Source organism: Primulina tabacum, unplaced genomic scaffold (genome assembly GCF_025594145.1).
Source record: "Primulina tabacum isolate GXHZ01 unplaced genomic scaffold, ASM2559414v2 Contig1126, whole genome shotgun sequence".
Classification (NCBI taxonomy): domain Eukaryota; kingdom Viridiplantae; phylum Streptophyta; class Magnoliopsida; order Lamiales; family Gesneriaceae; genus Primulina; species Primulina tabacum.
The window spans coordinates 521-21283 of NW_027460111.1; the positions used below are offsets into that span (position 1 = coordinate 521).

At 41.3% G+C, this 20763-nt stretch overlaps 1 protein-coding gene and 1 pseudogene across 1 annotated transcript; both read left to right on the plus strand.

Moving 5' to 3' along the window:
• The first annotated feature begins 7249 nt into the window (after positions 1-7249).
• On the plus strand, positions 7250-8328 carry LOC142535740 (uncharacterized). Its single transcript, XM_075641839.1, has 2 exons — positions 7250-7642; positions 7684-8328. Exons 1-2 carry the CDS (start codon positions 7250-7252, stop codon positions 8326-8328), a joined length of 1038 nt encoding a protein of 345 aa, XP_075497954.1.
• A 7878-nt stretch (positions 8329-16206) lies between these two features.
• LOC142535741 (G-type lectin S-receptor-like serine/threonine-protein kinase At2g19130) lies at positions 16207-18990 on the plus strand (annotated as a pseudogene).
• The last annotated feature ends 1773 nt before the right edge of the window (positions 18991-20763 follow it).

Below are 20763 nucleotides of genomic sequence, written 5' to 3' on the forward strand. Positions count from 1 at the left end.
TGATTGGGCACCAGTTACACGAGGTCGCGAAGAGTTGGTGGATCACAACCAAGGAAGCCTTATAACAGCGTAGTATGGTGATTACGTGGAAAATCTTCAAATCTGAATTTTCAAAGGTTTTTCCCAGTATCGTACCGAAAGGACAAGAGTACAGGTTTGCCAAATTGAAACAGGGCCAGCTGAATATTGAAGAATATGTAGCAAAATTCTCTACCTTGCTACGTTTTGCTCCCCACGTGGTTGAGAATGATGAAGCTGTAGCTGATTAATTCATCAATTGATTGAATCCTGAGATATTTGCATTGGTAAATGTGGAGCGACCCCATAATTTTGCTGATGCCTTGAATAGGCAAAGGGAGCTGAGGCAAGTTTGATTCAAGAGCGAGGAATGTCGTATGTTGCTCAACCACAGAAACAACAACAACCTCCAGTTCAATTCTTGCAATCACCGTCTAGATTTGATAGCGGCAGTAGTAGTGGTGGAAAGAAAGATTTTCTGAAAGCTCGAAGGAAACAGTTTAAGAAGTTAGAGAGTATTTCATCTAGCTCCAGTGGTTCTAGCCAAAGTTATACAGGGGTTATTGCAGAACTTGTGGAGGAAGATATCCCACAGAGCAATGCCGAGGTGTGTTTGGTAGTTGCCACGTCTGTCGACAGCTAGGACACTTTGGTAAAGTCTGTCCACAGCGAGGTTCCCAACGACCCCAGAGAATAGAATCATCTGGATCAGTGGCACAGCCTGATAAACAATCATCTGTTGTACACTCCTTCCAGCCACCACCGACGACTACTCAGTCACAGCCAAGGCTAGGAGGAAGCCAGACATTTAGCCAACCTCCTAGACAGTAGGCCAGAGTGTTACATTGATCGAGAAACAGGCCTAGAACGCATCTGGTAATATTGTGGCAGGTAATTGTTTCCTGTGTAGTTATTCTGCATATGTATTGATAGATACTAATGCATTCCATACGACTATCGTTGAACGAATTGCGTTGATATATGCTTTGCCTTTTGAATCCTTATCTACTGTAGTATGTATCTCTTCATCTTAGAGAGAGGTTTGATGTCAGTGAATGTTGTTAAACATTGTATGCTACAGTATGACGGACATAAGATTGAGTTAGACCGTATTGTACTTGAGTTGTCTGATTTTGATTGCATTATTGATATTGATATGCTGACTAAGTATAGAGCTACCGTTGAATTGTTTCCATAAGATTGTGAGATTCAGACCTGAGATGGGTGAAGAGTGAAAATTTTACAGTAAGAATTCTAGATCTAGAATTCCTTTGATATCTGCGATGTTTATGACTCGATTATTACAGAAAGGAGCAGAGGAATTCCTTGTGTATTTAGTTGACGTACTGAAATCGAGCCTATCATTGGCTGATTTGCCAGTGGTATATGAGTTTGCTGATGTTTTCTCAGATGAGATTTTAGAATTGCCTCGAGTCAGAGAAATATATTTCAGCATTGAATGTGTACCAGGTACAATTCCTATCTTTGAAATACTGGACATGATGGTACTGATTGAATTGAAAGAGTTGAAAGAGCAGTCTGAATATTTACCGGCCAAGGGTTACATTAGACCAAGTGTTGTTCCATGGGGTATTTCAGTTATGTTTAGAGGTTAATGAATCGTGTATTTTAGAAGTACTTTATTGATTTTATGATTATTATATCAATGACATTCTGATATATTCGAAGAATATGACTGATTATACCGAACATTCGAGAATTGTGTTGAGTACTTCGAAAACAGAGAAATTGCATGAAAAACTGTCAAAATGTGAGTTTTGGCTGAGACAGATTGTATGTTTGAAGCACAGTATATCCGAAGATGGTATAGCGGTTGATCTGAATAAGTTGAGGACGTGATCAGTTAGCCAAGACTGACATTGGTGTCAGAAATTCGCAGTTTTATGAGTTTAGCAGATCAGTATCGATGATTGATGTTTCGAATCTGATTGAATATTGCTGTTGTTCTGAATCCGTGTTTGAAACAGATAGTAGACCATGGAGACTTTATATTGCAGGCCGAACCAGAGATGATTTTGAGAATTAAAGCGGCTCAGAAAGTGAATTAGAATGTTCAGAATACGATTGAGATGGTCAGAGCAGGGCATTGATCCGATGACAGTGTGTTTTATGTGAATAATCGTCTTGTTGTGCCAGATGTTTCAGATTTGAAACGACAGACATTGTCAGAAGCGCATAACAGTCAATTCAGTATTCATCCTGGTGGCAGAAAGATGTATAATGATTTGAAAAGACAGATTGGTGAAAACAGATGAAAGCTGATATTGCTGATTTTTTATTCAAATGTCTGAATTACCAATAGGTGAAAGCCGAAAGAAAGAAACCTGGAGGATTGTTACAGAGCTTATCTATTCCTGAAATGGAAATGGGATCACATTTCCATAGACTTTGTGACCGAAGCTACCACGTTCCTCCCGAGGTTGTGATGCGATTTGGGTAGTGATTGACAGATTGACCAAATCAGCATGTTTTATTCCGTACAAGATGACGTACAGACATGACCAGATGGTAGAGATTTATGTCAGAGAGGTGGTCATATTGCATGAAGTGTCGAAGTCGATTGTTTCAGAGCGTGATCCTCGGTTTACTTCGCACTTTTAGCAGAGTTTACAGCAGGCTCCAGGTACGAAGTTACATAATAGTATCACATATCATCCTTAGACCGACGGACAGTCAGAGCGGACTATCCAGACATTGGAGGATATGCTTAGAGCTGTAGTGCTTGATTTTGACACTATTTGGCAAGATCTCTATCACTTCGTGAGATTTCGTACAACAACAGCTTTCAGACGAGTATAGAAATGGCACCGTTTGAAGCGTTGTACGATAAGAAATGCAGATCCCCTCTATATTGAGATGATATCTCTGAGGTACCTGAGATTGGACCTGATATGATCAGAGATATGACAGAAAAAGTGAAGCTGATTCAGAAGAGGATGAAGGCCGCTCAAGACAAGACAGGCCAAATATGCCATGTTCGACATATACCGTTGGTATTGAGGTAGGAGACCGAGTATTCTTGAAGATTCACCTTTCAGAGGAGTTGTTCAGATTTGGCAAGAAGGGAAGTTGTCTTCACGTTATATTGGGCCGTATGAGATTCTCGAGAAGATAGGAGATCGCGCCTATCGACTCGCTTTAACTGCCTTCTTTATCCGGATACATGATGTCTTTCATGTTTCTTTATTGAGGAAATATCCTTCCGATGCTTCACATGTTATTCAGCCAGACGAGGTCGAACTTAATGAGACACTGAGTTACTTTGAGAAGCCGATTCAGATTCTTGATCGTAAAGAAAGCAACTAAGAACGAAGACTATTCTGCTTGTGAAGTTTAGTGGAGTCGTCATGGCACTGAAAAAGCTACCAGAGAGACAGGAAGTCAGATATGAGACAGAGATTTCCCGAGTTGTTTCACTGATGTGAGTTTTCTGTTTAACTTCTGTTATACATTTCTTTCTGATATGATCTGATGCCTGTGATTTCGGTGACGAAATCGGATCTTAGGGGGGAGAAATGTAATGCCCGAGAATGTGTGTTATTGTAATCTGAAATGATTTGTTGATATTGAGGTGATTGTAGACGGAAACGGGCTAGATCAGGATAGGAGAAAAGAAGACTGAATTATGTGCGAGGACTGAGCACCTCGCGCATATGCGCGACCCGCCAGGGCGCATTTGCGCGAGGTAGGCAGAGACCTTGCGCATATGCGCGACATGGACCCGCACATATGCGCGAGTACTGGCAGAGAGTTGCAAAGAACCTCGCGCATATGCGCCGGGTGAGGGCGCGCATATGCGCGAGTTACCGTGAAGATACGCGCCGAGACATAGTGTCTCGCGCATATGCGCCGAAGGAAGTCGCGCATATGTGCGAAGACGTGCAGCTTGAAGGAGTGATACACGTTTCTTCAACCATGTCAATATATATATATATATATTAATATACTTTCATGTCTTCAGAATAGAGATAAGAGAGGAACGAGAAAGGCTTCCGAGGAAAGTTCAAGTTTCTTGATAGTAAATTCAATTCACGCAAGATCCGCCCGTCTGATTTTTAATCCGACTTCAGTACGTGAGTTTCTATCGACGAGAGCTTCAACTGGACGTAAGGTTTCTTATGTTTTTGATATGATTTGAAATTATGATATTGCCATAATCAGATATGATTGATATATGGTGTTCTTGACATAGTAGACATCGTATAATCGAGACCGGATTGAAGAACATATATCGTATGAAATTTTTATGATTTTCAGAATGGATTTGATTAAGTTTTGATATCATATTTGTATTGTTATTGATTATGAGTTGTGGGGAATTGATATCTGTTGATTTGTATTGCGGGGTATATTGAGATTGTGCAGTTATGCCGTTGAAACAGAATTAGATTAAATTCTGATTAGATCCAGTATTGATTTGAGTGGTGTATTGATATTGTACTCCTCGATATTGTCATTGCCAGATTGAGTATTGACATGCTTCGAATTCGAGACTTCGATTCGTCAGATAGACAGAAAAGAAAGGTATAAATCAATGTGATTCCGGGATTGCACAACTCGAGTTTGATTTAACTTGAATTTCCCAAATCACATACTTAATTGTCATTGCCTCGATATGTTGCAATGTTTGAGATTGATATGCTTATTCTATTGATTTATAGTTAAGCATATGTTATGTGAGGAGTCATGGGCGGATGTGCCTAGTCCTTGGGCTGATGTGCCTGTTATTTGGCGGAGATGCCAAGTCTTTGGCAGAGGTGCCAAGACACTGGACGTTTGGTCATATCGATGTTGCTTAGGAGTGGATTGACTTCTATCGTCGAGATTCGATATGGACAGGACAAAGTCCGTAAATAAGAACGTACCGCCACCACGATCGAGAGAGTAGGTGGGAGATTGTTACATTCTTATTCAGATCGGGATCCCTAGATTAGGAACGAGTCGAGTCAGAGAGTATGAATCAGAGTTTGATTTACAGTGTTATATCGATTCAGGTTTTTCGGATTTGATACATGTTATTGACATTTGTTTCATGCTTTTATATCTGTTTATATGATTGCATGTATACATGATTTATACTGGGAATGTATTTCTCATTTGAGTTATCCGGCTGTTGTTGTATTTGTATGTGTGCATGACAATAGGTGGGACAGGATCAGGGTCAAGACGAGGATGAGAGATTATACTTTAGCGTGGAGATTCGGACCCAGAAGTAGAGTAGGTTTCAGCACTTGATATTTAGTGGTTGAACCCTAGTTTGATTTAATGTAATGGTACCAGACATGTACTTTTACTTTTGATATGTATATCAGATTGAATTCCATTATGTTTCCGCACTTGTATTAAAAAAAAATTAGACCCTGTTATCTTAATTAATTCAATTATTCCCAAAAATGATTAAGAAATGAATTAGCGTCCGGGTCTCCACAGGATATTTGACTCGACACAACTCATGCAAAATATTATATTTTATGTCAAAAATATTATTTTTCATGATATGTATAGATTAGGTCGACCCGTCTAATAGATATAGGCCCGTGAGATTGTCTCACGAGAGACCTACTCTTTTAATTGTTACAATTGAGAAACAAGAGTAAAAAATCATAAATTAAAGAAACCAAATGTTGATGTTTGCATATCATTGAAGGATTTTAGATATTTAACACGGTTTATTTAAAATTAAACAGGTTCGAGTCTATTTTTTTCGTCAATTTATTTTATTTGTATTATAAGGGATAAATTCATTGTTTAACCTCACAAAAAGCAATGATGAAAAATTATGTTTTCTAATTTTTTTAATACGCCTTAAATAGCTTGTCAGCATGTTGCCACATTCACTTTTTTTTAAACACAATTTGTCTATGTAAAATCTTACGTTCTCTGATATGAGAATCCTGATATAGCTGTGTACTTTAATTGACAAAATGAATTTTTGTTTAAACATTATAAAATGAATTCTACCCATTTTCTAAACATAAATTATTATTATTATTGATAAAACACATGGGTCTCGAACCGTAATATCATCATTATATTTTATTTGTAGTAATAGAAACGATACAATCATTAACTTTACAAAATAATAACAAAAATACAAATTCAAGAGAAAAGTTACGGTCTTGTTAAACCAACATTTTCATTCTCAATTTCGATCATATTCGCAGTCCTGAAATCTTGTATTTGAAATTTATAATAAATAAAAAAATTATTAAAATATATTGATGCCCCAAATATTCAAACCGCGCTTGAGTACTATTTCATCCCGAGGACCTTAAACGTAACCCATCGGGCACGACTCGTCCGAATTCGGTACCATCTCTAAACGAGCTCAGCCGTTCTTCTCGAACACATCGGTCGAGCACCAAGCTCGGCCGAACCCCTGATGGCCGAGCCCTGGTGCTCGGCCAAGTCTTGGACAGAGCTCGGCCGAGCACCAGGGTAGAGCTCGGCCGAGCCCTAGTGGCCGACCCCTGGTGCTCGGCCAAGCCTTAGGTAGGGCTCTAGGGCTCGGCCGAGCCCTAGTGGCCGAGCCCTGGTGCCCGGCCACGCCCAAGCCCTAGTGGCCGAGCCCTGGTGCTCGGCCACGCCCGAGGTAGGGCTCGGCCGAGCCCTGGTGCTCGGCTGAAGTGGCCAAAGCCTTGGTAGCCGAGCCCTGAACAGAGTTCAGCCGAACCACAGGTATCCGAGCCCAACCAGCGTCCGGAGTAGGGTTCTGTCAAGCACAGGTGCTCATGACATGAATCTCAGGCCCAAGTGTCCTGTTCCTATCCTAAGAACTTTGTCACATGTCAAAAGCGTGAATAATCTGTAAATATGCTAGAATCTCGCCGTTTGATTAGATGTGACAAGAAATCCGGCCCGAATTTGCAGTGATTGGAGAAGAATTTAAGGAAATTTACCTAAAATAGGCTTCGACACGGTATGAGAAGAAGTCCTCTCAACCACTATAAATACCCATTTCTATTTCATGGTAGAAAAACCAAGATATTCGCATCTTCCCATTTCTTTATCCGATTAAAAGATCAAAGTGGTCGCGTCGGAAAAGTTTTCGACGTCTTCTAATATCCATTAGTCTGTATAGACCGGTAGTGTTCCACCCGTTCCGGTTCAAAAATTGTTGATCTAAAGCTCAAGCTCACTAGACCGAACCCAGAGAAAATTTGGTAGCATCAATTGGCGCCGTCTGTGGGAACTTTGAAAGAGAGATAAGATGGCAAGTACCAGGAGTCGATCGGGAGAGGACAATCAACCAACATCCAACATGGCAGAGCTCGTTCGGCTGATCACAACGACTGTCGAACAAGTCTCGGCCCAAAGACCAGACAACAATCCTCCTCCAGGAGAGGATCGTGAAGCTCAGAGACAAGAGATACAAAGATTAAGGGAGGAGATTGAACGTCTTAGAGAAGAGAGGAATGCACCCCCTCCTCCACCCCTTCTGGCTCGGGGGATCCCTTTCTTGGCCGAGATATTGGCTACCGAATTGCCTCAAAATTTCAGATTCCCTAATGTCGGAGAATACGACGGCTCGGGGATCCGGAAGAGCATCTATCCCGGTTTGAGAACGCGGCATTACTGCACCAATACTCAGACCCGATCAAGTGTAGGGTCTTCTTAACCACTTTGGTCAGGTCATCCCAACAGTGGTTCAATTTGCTTAGGCCGGGGACCATCAAAACTTTTCAAGACTTCGCAAGAGCTTTTCTCCACCAATTTGCAAGCAGCAAGAAACATCCATTGACGGCTCTGAGTTTGTTCAATGTCAAACAACAAGAACAGGAGAGCCTACGAGATTTTGTTAAGAGGTTCAACAAGATGGTCATCGATGTTCCCTCGGCTACTCCGGATATACTGATCAGTGCCTTTACACAAGGGCTAAGAGGTGGTGATTTCTTCAAGTCGTTGGTGAAAAAGCCCCCAGCTACTTTTGAAGAACTCTTGGCGAGAGCAGAGAAGTATATGAACGTGAAAGAAGTACAAATGGCTAGGAAAAGTGAACCGAAGGCCTCGGCCAAAGCTACGCGAGACGTTCGACCCCCCGACCTCGTGCCAAGGGTCGGACGTTTCGAACCACCTACGCTGCTTGGGCAATTCGCCGCTTACACACCTTTGAAAGTCAACAAAGCCCGAGCATTGGAACTATGTGATGAACGACAACTCATTCGAAGACCTTGGAGTAGTGACAGAGGACCTCGTAACCCCAGGTCAGAAAGGTATTGCGGATTTCACAAGGATTATGGTCATACTAACGATGAATGTCATCATTTGAATCAAGAAATAGAACGGTGAATGTCATCATACTAACGATGAATGTCATCATACTAACGATGAATGTCATCGATGAAAGCAATTCTAGTCAGTCCAGGTGGTGAGCACCGACCCCCTAGGAGAACTCGGGAGGAAAGTCGTCCTGAAAGGAGAATGGCTCCGAATCAAAGGGAAAATTTTCAAAATGCTAACCCGAACATGCGGAGGGCAGAACCTCGGGAATAACCACCCCCTCGAGGGGTAATTAATATGATATCGGGTGGGCCTACAGACGGAGACTCCAACCGGGCCAGGAAAGCTAGCAGCAGAAGGTTGGAGAACATGGAGATTAGTAGCACTAGAACTCGCTCAGGACTAATGATCACTTTTGGACCCGAGGACATGAAGGGAGTGGTCGATCCACATAATGATGCTTTGGTTATCCGAGCTATGATCGCCAATTACGAGGTTGCTCGTATCTTTGTGGACTCCGAGAGTTCTGTCAACGTTCTGTTTAAAGAAGCAATGGATCAGATGGACTTGGGCGAATACACGGTAGAGCCTATCTCCACAGCTTTGTTTGGATTCACGGGGCACGCAATACATCCCCTTGGAGTCGTCAATCTCCTTCTCTCTTTGGGGAGTGGGGATACTAGAAAGACCCGAATTATCAACTTTGTGATAGTTGATGCCCCTTCATCATACAATGTTATCATGGGAGAGACCAGCCATGGCCGCTTTCATGGCAATCGCCTCGGCTCTGCACCAGAAAATCAAGTTCCCCGTCAGAGAAGTTGTAGGAGAGGTTAAGGGAGATCAGGAGACTTCTCGAAAATGTTATGTGGAAGAAGTAAGGGTTGAGCAGAAATCGGTTAAAATTGAACATCCAAGTCGACCTGAATCCAGGGGATTCGATCAACTACATCTAATTGAAGAAGCAGGGGAGATTACTTCGGAAGACGTGTGTGAAGAGCTTATCCTAAATCCCCCATCCGGAGTCGTGAGGATAGCTCGGACCTTGGAAGAGCCCTTGAAAGAACAATTGGTCCAATGTTTGGAGCAAAATAAAGATTTATTTGCTTGGTGTCCGTCCGAACTCCAAAGGGTTAGGAGGGAGGTGATGGAGCATAAGTTGAATGTCTTGAACGAATGCCGACCTGTGATATAGAAGAAGAGAACTTTTGGCCACGAAAAAGACGTTATCATCAAGGAACAAGTGCAGGACTTATTAAGAGCAAGACACATTCAAGAAATCTATTTCCCGACATGGTTATCTAATGTGGTCTTGGTTCTAAGTCGGCTGGAAAATGACGGATGTGTGTGGACTTCCGCGACTTAAACCGGGCCTGCCCTAAAGACTGTTATCCTCTCCCGAGGATAGATCAATTGGTCAATTCCACGGCAGGACACGAGCTCCTTTGTTTCCTCGATGCATATCAAGGATATCACCAAATTCCCTTGGCGGAAAAGGACAGAAGCAAGGTCAGTTTTATCACATCCGATGGGACATTCTGTTATGTAGTAATGCCATTTGGATTAAAGAATGCTGGCGCTACCTATCAGAGGCTTATGGATAAGGTCTTCAAAAAGCAGATTGGAAAGAACGTTGAGGTCTGTGTGGATGATATATTGATCAAATCCAAAGCCGTCGACCAGTTTGTGACGGATCTGGATGAATCCTTTCAGGCTCTGCGGGAGTACAGGTTGAAGCTGAACCCTAGCAAGTGTGTGTTCGGGGTTCAGACGGGGAAGTTTTTGGGGTACATGGTGACTCGCAGAGGCATTGAGGCTAATATAGAAAAAGTGCAAGCACTATCCTCTATGGGTTCTCCTCGAAACATCCAAGAAGTGCAACGATTGACAGGAAGGATCGCCGCTCTAGCCCGATTCATATCTCGATCCGCAGATCGAAGTTTCCCATTCTTTAAGGTACTTCGGAAATCTAAAAATTTCGAATGGAATGATCAGAGTGAGAAAGCATTGCAGGAGCTGAAAACTTATCTTAGGTAACTCCCTATCTTGAACAAGCCCGTCCTTGGAGAGGAGCTCTTCATGTACTTGGCAGTCACTCCTCAGGCTGCAAGTTCGGTTCTAGTCAGAAGAGAGGATGCAGTTCATCAGCCGGTCTATTTTGTGAGTCACGCTTTAAAGGGGGCAGAGCTCAATTATACTACTCAAGAAAAGTTGGCCTTGGCCCTCGTCATCATGGCCAGAAAATTGAGGCCTTATTTCTTATCACATCCTATCACTGTCCTCACTAACAGCGTCCTGGGGAAGATTGTCTCACATCCAGATACCTCTGGGAGATTGATTAAGTGGGTTACCGAGCTCAGTGAATACGATATCAAGTTCGAGCCCAGAACTGCTATTAAAGCCCAGGCTTTAGCCGACTTTCTGGCGGAAACTGTTCAAGTATCGGAGGAAGAACAATGGAAGATCTTCGTGGATGGTTCTTCTTGTCGAACAGGAAGTGGGGTCGGAATCGTGATGATATCTCCTTGGGGGGAAGAGATCAAGGTGGCAGTGAGGCTGAACTTTCGAGCCTCCAATAACGAGGCTGAATACGAAGCACTTTTGGTCGGGCTAAGGGCTGCCCGAAGCATGGGTGTTACTCGGGCCGTCCTATATTCTGATTCTCAATTGGTAATACAACAAATAAGGGTAAGTTCGAAGTGAAAAATGAGAAAATGGTCAGATACGCCCAAGCTATTGAAAAAGCTAAGGAGGACTTCTCAGAGTTAATCATGAAACAAATCTCTCGAACTGAGAACGAAGCGGCAGATAGGTTGGCCAAGATGGCCAGTTCTCTTGATCATCCCACGGAACCAGAGCTAGTCGAACACGAGCTTGTCTCGCAAATCGATCATCTTCAAGCTGAGAAAGTAGATATGTTAGAAGAATATTGGAGATACGAGGTTCAGCAATACTTATGTCATGGGAAAGTCCCGGCTGAACCAAAAAGAGCTCGAGAAGTCAAGAGGAGAGCACTCCGCTTCTCGCTCCTGGATGGAATACTGTATAAGAGGTCTTTTTCTAGACCTCTCTTTAAGTGTTTGGGTCCAGAAAAAGCTGATTATGTGCTTCGAGAAATCCACGAAGGATGTTGTGGTAATCACCTAGGGAGTATAGCTTTGGCTCGGAAGGCTTTGATGGCAGGCTTCTTCTGGCCAACCATGAAAAAAGACACGCTAATGATGGTGAGGTCATGTTATAATTATCAAAAGCATGCTAATTTACAATGGCAACCAGCCGAACTTATGAGGTCAGTTGTCTCCCCCTGCCCTTTCGATCAATGGGGCATAGACATTGTGGGACCATTTCCCATAAGCACAGGTCAAATGAAATTCTTATTAGTAGCAGTAGATTATTTTTCTAAATGGGCGGAAGCCGAACCGTTGGCTAAAGTCACTGAAGGAGAGATCTTAAAATTTTTATGGAAGAACCTGGTGTGTCATTTTGGGATACCAAGGAGGTTTATATCTGATAATGGGAGACAGTTTTGTGGCTCTAAAATTCGGGAATGGTGTAAGGAGATGAAGATAGAGCAGATATTTACGTCGGTAGCTTATCCCCAAAGCAATGGAGAGGTCGAGGTCACTAACAGATCCATTGTGCACGCTCTTAAAACACGTCTGGGCTCTGTTAAAGGGAAATGGGTAGAGGAATTACCTAGTGTATTGTGGGCTTACCGAACAACGGCTCGGATCGGAACTGGAGAAACACCATATAACTTAGTGTATGGTACTGAAGCTGTCCTGCCAGCAGAAATCGGACAAGAAAGTGCTCGGGTGATAGGATATGGACCAAATAACGATGAATGGAGGGCCATGTATTTGGACCTAGTAGAAGAAAAGAGAAATCGAGCAGCTGTTCGGATGGCTGCTTACCAGAAGAGGATGGCTCGAGCATATAACAAAAGGGTGCGGCTCCGGTCGTTCGAAACATGGGATCTGGTCATGAAGAGAATCCAGTTTCAGGGAGAGAGAGGGAAATTAGACCCGAAATATGAGGGACCCTACAAAGTTATTGGGAAAGCAGGAATTGCAGCTTACTATTTAGAAGATGCTGAGGGAAAGAAAATCAAGTGCCCGTGGAACGTCCAACACTTGAAGAAATATTATGCTTAGTCATAGTCTCAACCCATCATGTTATATATTTTATTTTACGAAATTATGTCTTTATTTTCAAAACCATGAATAAGATTGGGCGTTGATATATCATCTTTCTTAATCGAAATAAACCTATAAAAGTCCGACCTCGCGTTCGGCACGATTAAAAGTCCGACCTCGCGCTCGACAATAAAAAGAAAGTCCGACCTCGCGTCCGGCACAATTAAAAGCCCGACCTCACGCTCGGAAATAAAAAGAAAGTCCGACCTCGCGTTCGGCACGATTAAAAGCCCGACCTCGCGCTCGACAATAAAAAGAAAGTCCGACCTCGCGTTCGGCACGATTAAAAGCCCAGCCTCACGCTCGGCAATAAAGTAAAAGTCCAACCTTGCGCTCGGCATGATTTGAAGCCCAGCTTCGAGCTCAAAAACAAGAGAAAAATTCGATACCACATTCGACAATGAGATATAAAGGAAACCGAAACATTTACTTAGTCACTTAAAATTAAAGACATAGTTTCAAACATTGGGAAACCTGACGAAAAAGACATAGAACACGAGGAATACAAATGTATTGAGCAAGTAGAGCTTGAGAAATAAAAGGCGTTGTTCGGCGGGCCCCCTCACTTCCTCCCGGATGTCTGGGCCTTCATTCTCTGTTGCCCATCCCTTCCTCCTCAGGCATGTCTTCCAAGGCTTTAAACACATCGAGGAAGGAAAAAGGGTGTTCGGCTTCGGAATACCCGTGGGCCCGTATTTGAGAAATACCTCCATTAAACCCATGCTCGAAGTAAGAAGTGGCTTTGTCCGAGCACAGCGAATCAAATTCCGAAGAGTGGATGAACTCTTCCTTCTTCTGAAGCCACATGACCTCGGCCTCATGGTCTTTTTTCCGCAGTTGTTCCTCGAATTGAAGTGGCTTCTGTTCAGCCCAAGCGGCTTTGTCCTCCAAGACTTGTGCATGAGCTCGGGCAGCTTCGAGTTCGGCTAGGAAAGCCACTTTCTCTGCCTCACTTTTCGTGTGGAGATCTTCCATCCGCTTCATGAGTTCCCCATGTCGACCGAGGACGTCATTCATTGATTTTTGGGAGGAACTGGCCATCTCCCGAGCTCCACATATCCGACCAGTGACTTCGCCTCCCCAAACCAGAGCCTGCGAAACGAAGGCACACATAAAAAAAAAACTAGTGATGCGAAAGAAACAAAACTAGTTACCTGCATAAAGTTAAGAGACATAGCCTCTATGGCTTGAAGGTCGGTGGCAGCCTTCACCACGGCAAGATCTTCAGAGGAGACCAGGTGCCGAACAAAATTTAGGGCGTCCGGTCCGGAAGGATGGGCTATGAAGGAGGTCCCATGGTCGAGGGGTGCCTCCAGCTCAACCTCTTCGGAATCATGGTGGTCATGAACGGGGGAAGGATTGTGTATCCTCTTCCCAGAGCCTTGTGGGGTCGGGAAGGAGACAGTGGTCTTGAGAGTCTTCTTCATTAGCTGCCCATCAGACTCCACGGGCACTTTCTTTTGTTTCACTTTGGCCTCAGCAGTGGAGGATTTTGAAGAGGCTCCTATCTCAGCTTTCCTCCTCTTCATGTTTTGGAGCATTTCCGACTTCATGATCCTTTCGTCTGTAAAAATAAAATAAAAAAAAAGAAGAAAATGAAGATGTTGGGGAAGGGGAGACATAAGAAGCAGAAGAAACATGGAGTCAGCATAATATGGGTTTTCGATGGAAAAGTAGAAAGGCTGAGGAAAATATACCTATGTCCCCCTCAACTTCAATTCCTTTTTTGCAGAACCTAAATTCACAAAGGAGATCATCATGGACCAGGCTCTTGACGTCAAAACATCTTTCCGAGATACTAGCGAGGAAGCGGGTCAGGTCGATGGCACGCCTAGGTGCGGGGGGATCTCTAAGGGTTAAATGCTCAGCCCAAGCCATATCGCAGTGCCAAGGAATAGGCTCGGACTCCACATAAAAATATCTATTCATCCAAACTTTGTGAGATGAAGGGTTCCCGCCCAGAAATTCACACCGGGCCGGGGTGATAGATAAAATCGATCAATTTTTTTCTTTTGATTTTCACAAAGCGATCTAAGAGGGCTACGGAGAGAGGTATATCTAAATACCTAAGCAATATTCCTAAAGCTAGAAGCGTGTTAAAGGAATTGATAGCTAATTGACTAGGGCATATAAGATAGTGATCACAAAGACACTGAACTATCCTGGGGATAGGAAACCGAAGACCCATCTCCAGTTGGTCCAAGTAAAATGTGCAATATCCGTCGGGGGGGAGATGAGCCCTATCTGTAATATCAGGGATCTGAATATCAATATCCGAAGATAATCCCGATAACTCTCTAATCCTAGAGACATCATCGTACCCTAGGACCGAAGCCTTAATTTCGTACCAGGGAAGCTCCACCGAAGTCCTCGATGGGGAGGGGGAAGAAGTGCCTATAGCTTCATCCATACCTTAACCAAAGTATTGCAATCCGTACCATCGTCTGATCCTAGCCAACCAAAATCTTGCAAATAACTTGAACGCTCTAGATCTTCTCGCAACCAATGTTGAACTCAAGGGCTTAAAGCTCAATCATAACAATTTACTGGTCTAAAATTCAATACTTCTTTTAGACCACAAATGGGGGTTACTACTGATGCCCCAAATATTCAACCGCGCTTGAGTCCTATTTCATCCCGAGGACCTTAAACATAACCCATCGGGCACGACTCGTCCGAATTCGGTACCATCTCTAAACGAGCTCAACCGTTCTTCTCGAACACATCGGTCGAGCACCAAGCTCGGCCGAACCCCTGATGGCCGAGCCCGAACTTGCAGTAATTGGAGAAGAATTTAAGAAAATTTACCTAAAATAGACTTCGACATGGTATGGGAAGAAGTCCTCTCAACCACTATAAATACCCATTTCTATTTCATGGTAGAAAAACCAAGATATTCGCATCTTCCCATTTCTTTATCCGATTAAAAGATCAAAGTGGTCGCGTCGGAAAAGTTTTCGATGTCTTCTAATATCCATTAGTCTGTATAGACTGGTAGTGTTCCACCCGTTCCGGTTCAAAAATTGTTGATTTAAAGCTCAAGCTCACCAGACCGAACCCAGAGAAAATTTGGTAGTATCATATATATTTTTTTGTTGTCTCGTCTCTTTCAGTAGCGAGATAGCATGACACAAATTTTTTTATTTTATTTTATAATAATTCTGTAATAAATAACAAAAAATTTTGTTAAAAATCAGACAAAAAATGCCGTCGGACTAATGTTAGAAGATGAACAGCTAAATCCAATCATGATATATACACATTTGGATATGATTTCCCCCTCTTGGAAATCAGTTTGCCGTGAATTATGAATTGTTCAGATTATTTAAGGTCAATTTTTTAGAACTTTCTTTGAGTCAACTTACGTTAATAGTTATCAAAGTACAGTTGCCTTGGTCTGTTATTTTGATCGATTCAATATAAGAACATCCCATCCACCGTTCTCAATCAGTCATTCTCAAAACTATGAATAAATCTCCCAAAAATGGTCATCATGTAGCATGTTATTTCCCAAAAAAAAAATTAATTAATTTTTTGATATTTTATATTTGTATTTTTTGTGAATTTAGTTATAAAAACCATAAAATTTTAATTTTTTGAGTCATGAATTTATTTATTTATTTTTTTATAATTTTAATAATTTTTTCTGCGAGACGTGAGTACTGGGATGGCGGCGTAGAGCTGACTGTAAGGGAAAAAATGACTGAACTTGGACAAAATGGCCATTAACGTTGATAACAAGTCCGCTCGCATACCAATCTTGATCTTTACTTACCATAGCCGTTCTTGATGTATAAAAAAGGGTACATTTTATTGAATATATTTTCCAATATTCTGCAGTCGAAAATGATAATCAAGAACAATTATCTAACGGTTCTCTATTTGTTTTCTGTACCAATTTTATTCAGCAGTATTCTTTGTGTGGCAGCTAACACCATTTCAGCTAACCAAACTCTCTTTGGGAATCAGACCATAGTCTCTGCAGGTGGGAACTTCGAACTGGGGATCTTCAGTCCAGGTAACTCTTCCAAGTATTACCTAGGAATGTGGTACGCAAAGGTCAGCCAACAAACCGTAGTTTGGGTTGCGAACAGAGAAGCCCCTCTTTCCAAAAAAGATTCCGCCCAACTCAAGATTTTGGATGGTAATTTGGTACTCTTGGATGGGCCAGTAAACAAAATTTGGTCCACTGATCTAAACGCCACCAGTAATTCTGTGGTGGCAGTTCTTCTTGATGAAGGTAACTTGGTTTTGAGAGATGGGTTCTCTAACTTTACGATTTGGGAAAGTTTTGATAACCCCACTCACACATGGTTGCCTGGTGGCAAGCTTGCTTATAATAATATAACAAAAAAGAGCCAACTTCTGATTTCTTGGAAAAATAAAGACGATCCTGCTCCTGGCCTTTATTCTCTTGAACTTGTTCCGAGTCGGAAGGAATACATAATTAGGTGGAATAGAACTGTACAGTATTGGACCAGTGGGCCTTGGAATAATCATATTTTAGCCGAGTACCTGAAATGAGGTCAAATTTTATATATGATTTTAGTTATGTCGAAAATGTATCTGAGAGTTATTTCACATATTCAGTTTATAATCCTTCTACTATATCGAGATTCGTAATGGATATATCTGGGCAAATCAAGCAATATAATTGGATTGATAATTCGAACTGGTTCTCGTTTTGGTCTCAACCAATACAGCAATGCGGGGTTTATGCCTTTTGTGGAGGATTTGGTAGCTGCAATGAGAACTCGTTACCCTTTTGTGATTGCTTGAAGGGATTTGAACATAAATCTGAAAGTGATTGGGCTTTGAATGATTATTCTGGTGGTTGTGTGAGGGAGATAAATTTGCAATGTGAGATCAATAGTACTTCTAATGGGAAGAGAGATAGATTCTTGATGAATAACTATGTGATTCTACCGGATAACGCTCAAGCTTTGACTGTTGGGAATGAGGGCGAATGCGAATCTTCCTGCTTAAATAACTGCTCATGTTCGGCTTACAGTTTTGGTGATAATGTATGTTCTATTTGGATCGGAGAGCTTCTGGAGCTGAAACAACTGAATGAAGGAGATAGCGGAGGAAGAACAATTTACATCAAACTTGCCGCAGATTCTTCGGTGTTTTCTGGCAAAAGTAACAAGGGAGTTGTTTTGGGCGCTATCGGGGGCTCTGTTACTGCTGCACTAGTCATTTTAGCTTTCATCTTGGCTATTGTGTGGAGACAAAGACGGCAAAAAGTTGAAACTTCAAAAGCAGTGGAGGGATCTTTGACGGCATTTGGATACAAAGATTTGCAAAACGCCACCAAAAACTTCTCAGATAAGTTGGGGGGAGGGGGATTTGGATCTGTTTTTAAAGGGACTTTACCCGACTCGTCTGTGATTGCTGTGAAGAAGCTAGAGAGTATCATCCAAGGGGAGAAGCAATTCCGGACAGAAGTGAGCACAATCGGGACAATTCAGCATGTGAATCTTGTCAGACTTCGTGGGTTTTGCTCCGAAGCCGATAAGAAACTGTTGGTCTACGACTACATGGAAAATGGCTCCTTGGATACTCATCTTTTTAACTTAAAAGAAACGTCTAAGGTTTTGGATTGGACAACACGGTACCAAATCGCCATAGGTATTGCTAGAGGGTTGTCGTATCTCCACGAGAAATGCCGGGACTGCATCATTCACTGTGATATAAAACCCGAAAATATTCTCCTGGACGCCGAACTTTGTCCCAAGGTGGCAGATTTCGGTTTGGCGAAGCTCATGGGGCGTGATTTTAGCAGGGTTCTGACAACCTTTAGAGGGACAAGAGGCTATCTCGCACCAGAGTGGATATCAGGTGTTGCCATAACGGCCAAAGCCGATGTTTACAGCTATGGAATGATGCTTTTTGAACTAGTCTCTGGTAGGCGAAACTCTGAGCTTTCCGAGGGCGAAAAGTGTAAGTTTTTCCCTTCATTGGCTTACACTCTAATCGTACAAGGAGGCGACACCCTGAGCTTATTAGACCCCGCACTCTCAAGAATCGCGGAAGCCGAAGAGGTTCTAAAGATTTGCAAAATTGCTTGCTGGTGTATTCAAGAAGATGAAAATATCAGACCTTCTATAGGTCAGGTGGTTCAGATTCTTGAGGGAGTTATGGATGTTAACTTGTCCCCGATTCCTCGATCGCTCCAACATTTTGTTGAAAGTGAAGAGAACATAATATTCTTTACCGATTCTTCCTCGGGTCAGAGCTCGAACTCGAGAAGCATCATGGCTTCAAATGCTTCCACTCGCTCCAAGGCTTCGGATGCTTCCACTCTCTCCAAGAACTCAACATCATCCACATCTTAGTCCTGTGAGATAAGAATAATATTGTTTTTCAGTCAGAATTCTTCATGTAACGAAATATAGTGTGTGTTAAAAGTGTAGTCTGATGATGTTTGTACATTAATAATTTCGGACGTCGATTTAGTTTATATACATGGTTAGAATTTTGTAAGAGAACTCCTGTGGTAGTATTGTATCTGGAATTGAAGTAAGCTTATCTAGCACTCACTCTAGCTTGTTCTTTAATTTAAATTACCTTGGACGATCGAAAGTCATTATCTTTGTGAAGAATAGATAATGTGAAAATGCACGCACTTGCTCAATTTTTTTTTAATTACAGCGTGAAGTGGGGTTTTTTGCAATCATTGATGTTCAAATCCTGAAGAAAAGAAGATCGACTCGAGTATCTAACAAGAATCCAAGATACAAGGATTGAACGTGTGGCCTGGGACATATGCTTTTAATATTTGAAAATACTACTACACTAAATTTATTTCTATTGCCACATGGTGTATCATGTATGATCATATATTCCCTCATTTTTTAGTATTACAATTGCTATGGTTTGAAGCTCTTCGTATGTGTTCAACATGTTTAAGTTTCACGTGAGAGAGTTTCACAGATTTATATTTTAACATAAGAAATAATATTTTTATGTGTCACAAATGTTTATATTTTATAAGATTTATGTTTATTATCATTTGAAAAGTACGTTGAACATGCAAAATTAATCAAGATTGTGTCAAATGGACTCAAAATTGATTTACTTTATTATTATTATTAGAATACATATGGGTGGAAATATTAATAAAACTTGATTTAAGATTTTTCGTATATCTCCTTTTCATATTTGAAAATTTACATATGTACAACCTTATTGTCTTTTGACTTATGTGATGAAAAAAGTTTATTATGTTTTCTCACAGTTGAAAAACATGATATTTATTATATATATATATATATATATATATATATATATAAATATTATAGAACATAGATAGATATGTAAATGATTAATATATATGCTTTTTCTTTATTTAAAAAGTGAGGATTTTTTGGTGATGTCTCGGACTGGGTCATCTTTGGATCGGGTAGGAAGGGAGGACCAAAGCTGGATTAGTCCAGAGTGGTCCCAGTAAGCCCAGAGTAGACAAGGTGTAAACCAACTCGGATAAAGAAAGAGTAGCTTGTTTAAACACCTCAAACATGCAACAAACTAAGGAGTAGATGTGTCAAAATCATTTCGTACCTGTCAACCCGACATGCTTCGACCCGAAAAGATCAAGTTTGGATTTGAGATTTTCGAGTTCGGGTTGGACCCAATATCTGACCCAAAAAATAATCGGGTTCGGGTCAGGTTCGAATTGACCCAAAAATTTTAATTTATAAAAAATATATATCTAATAAATATTACCTACATTTTTATATACTGTATGTTTGAAAAAATATTTATTGTATATTTATATCATAAATTTTCATAATTAAATATTTGTTTTGTATATTTTTTATTTTTTAAAACAATTTTTTTTGATTTAATAAATATACTTTAATTTTTTACGATTAGACTTTCAAATTTAAATTATATACAATAGAGATTTTGTTATTACATGTTTAAATTAAAATATGATTATTAATTTTTTTGAATTTTATTGATTTTTTTTAAAAAATCAAAATCTAGTTGAGTCGAATTGATCTGGTTGAGTCAGGTTAGTTGGGTTCATGTTGAACAAATTTTAAATAGTACTATGCGTCAACCTAACACACCCAAATTGACACCCATACCGAGAAGCACATTAGACCAATATGGACTCATAAAGGCCCGAGCTCATATTTTGGGTGGGCATGACAGTGATGAATGATATTGTCCAGGAGGAAAAGATGTCTGGCCAGGCTGGGAAGACCTCGCCATGCTTACTGTCAGAAGGCATACCATGAGTAGATGTCTAATTAGGAACAATGTTCATCCACTGCAATCGAAGCCATCTTCTCCCCTA